This window comes from Homalodisca vitripennis, unplaced genomic scaffold (genome assembly GCF_021130785.1).
Source record: "Homalodisca vitripennis isolate AUS2020 unplaced genomic scaffold, UT_GWSS_2.1 ScUCBcl_941;HRSCAF=3918, whole genome shotgun sequence".
Classification (NCBI taxonomy): Eukaryota; Metazoa; Arthropoda; class Insecta; order Hemiptera; family Cicadellidae; genus Homalodisca; species Homalodisca vitripennis.
The window spans coordinates 144,793-154,490 of record NW_025777091.1 but is presented as its reverse complement, the minus strand read 5'-3'; the positions used below and the strand labels follow the sequence as shown (position 1 = coordinate 154,490).

Here is a 9,698-nt window from a genome sequence, read left to right as displayed (position 1 = left end):
CCTGTGTGTAAACGACACTTAACTGACTACATTTATGTCTGAACGGGGTAAAAAGTGTGTTTAGAACAGTATATAAATAAATAATTCTTCTTAAACATTGTCTTTTTTCGCATGTTTTTGACACGCTCTTTTAGTAGCGTAATGTGACTGAGCTTTATGTATGTATATATGTATATATATATATATATATATATATATATATATATATGTATATATATATATATATATATGTATATATATATATATATATATATATATATATATTAACATTAATTTTATCTTACACAATTTTTTAAGTTTAAAGTTTGCTTGGCCGAGCGTTAAGAACGTTAATCAATCGAGGCACTGAAAAATATTTTGTCTCTCTCCCTATCTAAAAAAGGAATAATATTTACGAATTTTTCCGTAAAGATTTATTTTATTCTGTACACGTTGCGTTGAGTTTGATGATTGTGCAAGTCAGTCTAGGTAATATTATATTTTTGAGAAATTTGTAGGTACTCGTGTTACCCTTATCAATAGCTGTGGTGAATTTGCTAAATCCAGAAATGTTAGTTTTATCTTCGTCATATCAACAAAAAGAAGTGCGTGTTGAAAACTGTTTTAAATCTAAAATAATGTAAAAACAGAATTTCACGTGGCAGTTCAAATCTTAAATTGGCATGACAAAAGTTTATACAATATTTATAACTCTGTAAGTATTTGATGAAATTTAATTTATTTGGTATCTATGAAAGATGAAAACATGAGCAAAATTGGAACAAAATCAATAATTCGAAAAAACATTCCAAAAAGCATTATAAGTACGTTTACTAAAAAAAGGTGTTGCAAAATTTAATTTATTTTACTAACAATAATGAAGCCATTTTTGGTATTTCCATTACAGTTCCTCAAAATACAGCCTTTTAAACTTAAAATCCGTTTTGTGGAAAATATTATTCGATTTTAACAATGTAAATTATATTTAAATAGTTTAAATATTTATATATTTTTATATCTTATATAGATTGGGTTTTTTTTCAGTGACCACCACTAATAAAATTAGGGTTTGGAATATCATTTAAAAACATGTGTATATGATGTGCTAGTTATTCAGTATGAAATTGCGTTCGAATCTTCGGATAAACGGTAATACGTTTTAAAAACGTAAATTAAACTTGGGTTATTTTATGAAAATGCACATTGAATATCAGAGTACTTATTAAACATTCTTAATAAGAAACGAAACAAGTTTAATAAACCAGCAAAGGGCAGGATGAAGATAAATTATTTTGGTGTTGGAATTCCGGAGCAGCAAGTTTTAATCTGTGTTCCTGGATTTCTAATTCTGGAAGAAAAAAACAAAGATTTCAGCGACTTCGGTAATGTTTCTCCCCTGAACTTTGAGCCAGTACTACAATTTTCAAAAATAAATTAATAAAAACTGTGAGGTAAGTTATAAAGGGTTTTTACAAAAGAAATCTGCCATACTGCACAAGCCTATTTCCTCCTATCAGAAAACATTCATTCCATGATGGGTCTAAACAGCTTCGTTCTCGTGTCATACAGGGTCTAAGATTTCACCTTAAGTTCAGCTCCCTCAGTGAAATTAATTCATGCCGAAATTATTAGGCAGTTAATTGAGTACAATAAAGGAATACGTTTCATGTAAAATGAGCTCAAAATCATATAAAAACCTAGTCTCATAGCTCTAAAATAGTTTAGGATACAATCTTGGTAATATAAAAAGGGTAAGAACACAATTTTTATGTGTTTGGACCACAATAAATCTGTTGAATTTCCTATAAACAATGAAATATTATCAATACAATTTGTATACAATTTTATTATTCTAAAATAATATTATAACTTATGTCAGATAAAACGGAATAGTTTTCCTTTAAATTAAATTTTATTATGGAATACACAAAACTACAAATATGAAAATACCAAAATGTTAAATGTAGGGCAATATCTCTCACATTATTTTAATACAAATCAAAACTTTTATTTAAATAGTCTACAGTATAATTCATAAAATTACTTAATGAAAAACAGTATAACAATGTTGCGAGAGCTGATAAAAACGTTAATACTAATTTTAGCCCGATGAATTTAAGAAGCCAGTCTCCAACATTATTGGACTGTTAACTTTTTATTTCTTGAGCAGCAAACACGATTCTGAATAAAATTTAATTTTCATTATCCGATTTTTGAGCATAAAGCATGACTTGGTTTGTGCCTTCATGTGTTCTTCATACAAAGAAATCTAAGCCGGTTCGAATCTAGGGGATCTCGCTTGCCATAGTGTTGGGCCTCTTCGACCAATCCACCTGTTTGGGAATGTTTAATTGAATTCAGCGTAAATATCATAATTTATTATCATACTTAAGTCATATGTCACATCACTGTAAAGTAATAAACGATTGCTAAGTAGTTTTTAGACAAAACCTTGTATTAAAAGTAAAATATATAAAACTATTTTAATTGCAGCTTTTTTATTTTTTATACCTTTACTAGACAAACCAAAACCAAACCTTGTCATTTAACGGTATTTTCTTGATATATTTAATAGAATTTATTTATATTTCTAAATTAATAGAAATTCTTTAGTTCTACGGAAATAAAGATTTTATTTTAGTATATTGAAATATAAATTGTACAATAGGTACGGTACAGCTTTAATGATAAGAGTTATATTTAAACTCCGTTAAACTCGTCACTCCAGAACTGTTGTTGACCAAACTGTGAACAATATTCTGTCAAAACACATAAAGAAACAATATTGTTCGTCCAACGAAACTGTTTCATTGATTTAATAATTACTAAAGTTGAATTCTCTTGTTTTATATTTTTACAAGCGTATTTTATATGTATACAAGCGTAATATAACGGTTAGCTGTGTGATAAATACTAACCATTTCCAGGTAAATGGTTTGCCATTACAAGTGTCACGTACAGATAAATGGAAGTTAAAAGAATTTTGGGAAATTGTTCCACTCGTGTTTGTTCTATTTATGTCTATAGTTTTACTATTACATGATAACATCTCATCTAATATTCCAAGGCAATAAAATCGATGACTAACCCATACAATTTTTATTCAATTTGGAACCTGGATTTAGTTTCCTGAGGATTAGCTCCGATTTCCCTAAAAATATTGGTTACACCTTATCATACAAAAGCCCATAAAAGCTGTGAGATTACCTGCAGTTGTGATACTTAGCAGATAAAACATCAACGGTAAAAAATATTTATAGTCCAGGGTTAAAATTTTTATAAGTTGACATCACTTTAAATGTTTCACTTCTTACATTTTTCATATTTTAAAGCTGGTGGAAGATCTATACATCCGATGTAAAGCGTACGTGTTTCACCATAACTGTACGATCGTAAAATCAGGGCACATTTTTGTGTTTAGTTCAGTTACAGTATTTGCGAGATAAGTTTACACACGTGTCAAATTATAATAGCTGCAACTATATTCCAGGTTTCATGGCCTGAAAAAGAACGTTTTTGGGACTCGTATAACTAAAAGATATGGTAGTAATGTATTAATAAGTTTATTATCTGTAGGAGGATAAATATGACCACAAGAATACCAAGCGTATAAATAGGACGATAAATTTATAACCGGATTTATTGAGACAAGTTATGATCCTTGCGAAGACAAAAGTAGTGCACCGAGAAAATTCTGAAATATGACCGGTAAAATTCAAGCCACCGTGTTTGATTAAAAATCAGGCTTCCATTTTCCTTGTTTACTCCTAAGCACAGAACAACTTCCTAGAGGAAATCCTGAAGGAAAAATTTCAGTTGATCATAAGCTCATTGTTTATGTAGAGTATCTTCTTTCATTATAATTCCAAAATATATCACAACAGATTAAACTTTCCTTCGGACTCAAGTAAGAGGAAGTATACATATCAACTGAATATTATTAAACCATACACTTGACCAAACTGAATGATGTCATGAATGTTAACCTGATGAGCCGAGAGGTTAACATAAAAACAAACTTAGTTTCCTATATAAATTAACCAATTTTTACTGGAAGGAAATATTCCATTGTACGCATCAAGTTGTATTTGTTTTTATATATTACGATTTCTTAGCAATTTATGTTTCTCATAATATCTCGTTACTTCTTTGATACCGGTAAGAAAATATATAAAATATAATTAATCTAATAGAGAAATAATCTTAAAATTATTTAAAACAATAGTACTGGCTTACATCTTACTTGGATTGTTTTGGGAGCTAGATTGACCTTTGTACGATACTACTTGTTCTTTTATGTGTAGGTGAATCCTTTTGTATTATTTAAAAACTTAAATGATAATTACACTGTGAATGACAATTTAAATTGTTTGATTAAAACTTAGGTTATGCTGATGGAGGTTTTCTTTTTTCAATAGGGTTATCTCATCATATCGTTTTGAAAAGAAGGATTGGGATTTCTCTGGAGATTTGATTAAGTGCTATTTTTGTTTATAATTATTATTCAACTGTATTACATATATTATTGTATAGCCTAATGACTACATACACCTCATAAATAAATATAATAAATTACATATATTCGTATCTTATATGAATATTAATTATTTACCATCATAGTTAAAGTTTTTTAAAGCACATTTATATTACAATTTCAGTTTCTCATTTCATTTATATGTCTTGAAAGATACATTAGTTTCTAAATAAGCTATGTGCTCTTCTCTCTGTTCCAAATGTTACATCTTTTATCGTATTTACCAAACGTTACATTTATCCTAACATTATTCGTCTAATTTTATTTGATTTAATACAATTTATAAAAATAGCTCTTAAATGTACTAAATGTTACAGCTAATGATACCAAAGTTATTAAAAGTCCATATAGCTCAGTGAGAGGGAAGTATCTTTGTTTTATTGCGTTTAATTGACAAAAAACGTATTCACCATAACAGTTTATCCATCCCCTAGGTTTTATTTTATTTGCTGTTAAGACTGCGAAGTTAAACGATCAAAATTACCGAAACTTTAATAATTTTTTATCCTATAAATACATATGACGCTATCAAATATATGTTTCGCGAAAAACGTGTTTTAAACATTTAACTGTAGTTTTGTTTGGAGTAATAACCCAAATAAATACTCATTGACCAAGTATAAAATACGAGTATTTACGGAGAACTCAACTGTATTTGTAAAAGGAAACACGATCTGGATCAATCTAATCAATTAATTTGGCATCCATCCAAATAATAAGCCTCGTAATCAGCTGACGGTGACTGCCTCAATAATACCACTAACAGAGTTACCTCCAGTGCTGTCATAACACATTATCTGGGCCACCGATCACGTTCAACAATGTGAATACTTTGTGACAATTCGTATTTGCATCTGTACGAGTTGTCATCTTTTAGTGATATTTAATAAATGATAGGGTCTTACAATTACAGCTGGTTTTTGGACGAGCCCACATGAATGAGGTGGTCAAAGCGTTTACAAATACAACTAACATAGATCGAACAAGGATACTGTAACATTAAAAAGGAAACTTAAACATTTAATGTATGTTTGAAAGTATTAATTATTTTTACAAAAACGTTGGAGAATGTTTGATAATTAACATGTTATATTTGTATACATACACCTGATTGATTTTAAAGTTATCATTTTTTTTCAAATATATATTATTTATTTGTACTGGTATTTTAGCTACTTATATAAATACACTTACAATTATGAGTACAGTACTTAGATTTGTATAAATTGTGCTGATAATATACACTAGAGAATAAAACACGCCGACTGACCCTTTATGATACGATAAAATATTTCTTTATATATATGTATGTATGTTTTTTGACTTCTTTAACGTCTACAGGATTGCTATAACTTCTTTTTCCGAATGAATCTTCATACATCTTCATAGATGTATGAAGATTCATTCAATTGACGAAAATTGTTTTATATACTGTATATATATATATATATATACATACACACACACTGTGGTTATTACGGGTAGTATATGTAAGTTTATACAAGCCTTGTACGATGTTCTACCTTACATAGTTCTTGGGAGAAATTAAATAAAATATTTGTAATTTTTCTCAACAGTATCCATTTAAAGCGAATCAAAATAATACAATAACAATATTAATTGTTACATTAAAAATTAGTAGAGCACACATAAGATATTATCGCTTATTAAAAACGTATTTTAATGCGAAATATTTTTTTAATATAATACTAATTATTAGTATAATATTTATGAAAATAATAATCAACACGTTTGTACGAATTATCTATTTAGAACATTTTTAGTTAGGATGTTTTATATTATAATGAAATAATAAAATTATGAATTGAAGGTGGATTTTGTAAGGAAAATTTGTGTACAGAGAATCAATAATGATAATCGTGATGACCATAGTTACTGGACTTGTGGAGGGCTTCAAGATGGTGATGTTTGGCGGCAGCGACCTCGTGAGTGTCTGCCAGGTATCCAGACTTGAGCACTACAGGCTTGGCGAGAGGTCCGTGGTAAGGAGCGACATGATGGGAGTATCCCTGATACGCTCCTGAATGCCCGCCATATCCTCCGGCATAACGTCCGCTGTAGTCTTGTCCGTATCCTGCATGAGCCTTGGCCTTGGCTACGGCGGCGAAATGTTCAGCCTTGGCAGCAGCAACCTCGTGAGTGTCTGCAATGTGTCCGTCATGGAGTACATGAGGTACAGCTATGGGTCCTTGGTATCTGAAATCTCCATGGCTTTGGTGTCCTCCATAAGAGCCACTGTATACATCCTGGTCATATCCATAGCCTCCTCCATAACCGTAGCCTCCTCCATACCCTTGACCTTGAGATTCTGTAGCCAGAGCAGCAAGATGAGCGCTCTTAGCCGCTGCTACTTCATGTGTGTCTGCTAGATAGCCGTTGTGGAGGAAATGTGGGATGGCGATGGGTCCATGGTAATGACTGTGGCTTCCATACACGTCCACAGCAGAAAGAGCAGCAATGACGAGTATGACCTAAGACATTGTAGGGTTAATATCTCAAAGAGATAAAATTATTCATTTATTTTTCCTTATATATATGTTTATACATATATATATATATATATACTTTATATATATAGTATATATATATATATATACTTTATATATATACTTTATATATATATATATATATATATATACACATGTAGTTGTATACATTAACTTTATATCAATAAAGGACAAAATTTTTTTATCAATCTCATAAACATAACAAATAAAATGTAAATAAGTCTTCAAATTGTCTATAATTTAAAATTTTTAGATTGATATAACTTTTTTTGTTAAACTTTTCTAATTTCCGTTAAACACCAAGTATAATAACGTTAGTGTGGTCGCTTAAGTTCTATTCTAGTTCTTAAACTTAACAAAAATGATTTTCGTTTGTATTTTGAAAACTTTTTAATATTCATAATTCAATAAAACTATTCCTGAATACAGACCTAGTAGTTTAAAAACAATAAACCAACACTAGTACTTCTCATTTTCGTATTTACGTTACTATACATTTAATAATATATGGTTCAAGTTACAAGAATAAATGTCAACATGAATTAATTTAGAAATTCTTTTAAATTTATACTTTAAGTTAATTGTTGTAGTATACGTAAATTGGTAATATAATTGTTAGGTTACTATGCCCGTAAAAGTTAGAACTTAAATATTTCCATCAACTACTTAATCTGTATAAATTTTTCCTATATAATTCCAACATAAAAGTGGAATTATATAGGAATTAACCCAAAACTAATCATGGTTTAGCTATTTCAAGCTGAAAATACCTATTTAAAGATATGAAATGTGTTTACATGTAGATTTTGTGGTAAAACTAATAAATTATTTATTAGTCAAACTAATTTATCACCAAGAATATTGGAAATATTTGCAAATTACGCAGTATTCTAAGAATTATATCTTGAATACTAATCCAATATTCTCGAAACTTAGGACACTTCATTATAAGAATATTCTACTAATTTTCAATTATATAACTTAAAAGCTGAGAGATATAAAACAAAATATGTTCCCCTTGTGAGTCCAATGTCCGATGTGGTCCCCAAAAATCAAAAAAGATTATTAGAAATTTATTTTAAACCTAGGGTAAAAATTAATCTGATTATTAGAATAAATAATATATGCAATCGTTTATTTCTTAAGGTCAAAAAACTAGTATATGTTTAAAATAATAGTTTGAGATAAAATTAAAAGTTCTAGAAGAGGATTTAATTACTCTAAATTTATAATTTTAACAGATATTTAAAATAAAAATATTGGGAGTATTTATCATCCAAAATAAGATTATTCAGGAATTTAAGTAATTAAATGCAACACTATTTATAAAATATTGAGCTGTACAAATTTGATCTTAGTACATTATAAAAACGTTTATCTCTCAGATTCAAGCAGAATAATAAAATATATTTGCCAACTCATATTAGATAAAATATCATTATTTTATTACATTAAAACATGCTCTAGTATATTTTACACTCTAAAGTTATAATTCATTTTATAATATACATTTAGGTACCCATCATGTACAGGTATGTTAATTATAAACAAAACTAAATATGCAAATCAAGTATAAATATACAATACTAGGTTCAAAGCAATGTTTGTATTATAGTCATTTATGAATGGCTTACTAATAATGTAACACATTTGATATAGTAATAGTATTTTAACTCCTGGTTTTACGTAATGCACAGCATATGCTGCAGCTTACTTACCTTGATGTACATGATGGGGGACAAGAGGAGGTCTGGTTTGATCACTGAGATGTTCGGTATATATACTAACTCAAGCATAGTCTAATAACATGGCATTTCCGTTGATGACAAAACATCCTCTTTTGAGAATATCTGGTACTCTATTGGTTGTGTAAACCCGCTTCGCGTGGTTGCTTTGAGAGGTGCGATACGCTCTTTAATTAACACATTACTTTATGCTGGAGTGACTTCTGTTAATTGGAAGACATAAAGCAAAATAGAGGGATAAATCCTAGATTTTTTCTTACATTCTGAATATTGTAAGTATATATACTGTGTAATATTTGTATTTGGTGTTTTTGGCTTTGCCTAACTGTGTTAGCGTCTATGTAAGTCCAAGGATCATAAAATCTCTTCCCTTATAATTTCTGCTTTATAATGTTCTTTTTTATTCTTCTTCTTGTAAAGGGTTACTTTAATCCTCAAAGCCTAAAACTTGGAAATATGAAAAGAGTACTTAGTAATTTTGAATGTCAGCCGTCCTTGTGAGCTATACAAACCGACTAGACCTTACTGAGTACCGTCTCAGCGTCTCTATCAATTGCGGAAGGCAAAAAAACGATCCTTGGGTTTAACTATACAGTCAAAATGTAAGTGTTGCGCAGTTTTGTCTTTATAATTACACAGCTAATAGAACCAAAAGATACCTACACCGTGGAAAATCTTCCTCAAATATACATGCCAAGCAGATACCAGTGTTATATATTGTTTTAATTTATAAATTTCCTCAATCACCTGTCTTAAGGTAGGCTTGTGCTTTGAATTTTAACTGCACGGGATGTCTGAAACCTGGATGGTTTGTTTAAAGTTTTATAAATTATCACATAGCCTATTGTATGTTGTACCTAATGGCTTAATAAACCATTGCAACACAGCCCCTACTTTTTTATACCATATATT

The 9,698-nt window shown here is 29.4% G+C and overlaps 1 protein-coding gene across 1 annotated transcript; it reads right to left on the bottom strand.

Annotated features, from left to right (window-relative positions):
• Positions 1-6,378: 6,378 nt before the first annotated feature.
• On the bottom strand, positions 6,379-8,837 carry LOC124371129 (protein lozenge-like). The gene is made up of 2 exons (XM_046829442.1): positions 8,760-8,837; positions 6,379-7,005 (listed from the first exon to the last, which is right to left on the bottom strand). The coding sequence occupies exons 1-2, from the start codon at positions 8,835-8,837 to the stop codon at positions 6,379-6,381; spliced, it is 705 nt and encodes a 234-aa protein (XP_046685398.1).
• Between the last annotated feature and the right edge of the window lie 861 nt (positions 8,838-9,698).

Excerpts from the sequence above, each read along its gene's own strand:
- LOC124371129 (XM_046829442.1), bottom strand. The coding sequence starts at position 8,837 with ATGCTTGAGTTAGTATATATACCGAACATCTCAGTGATCAAACCAGAC. Across the intron at positions 7,006-8,759 it reads CCCCCATCATGTACATCAAG|GTCATACTCGTCATTGCTGC; the intron begins GTAAGTAAGCTG and ends ACAATGTCTTAG.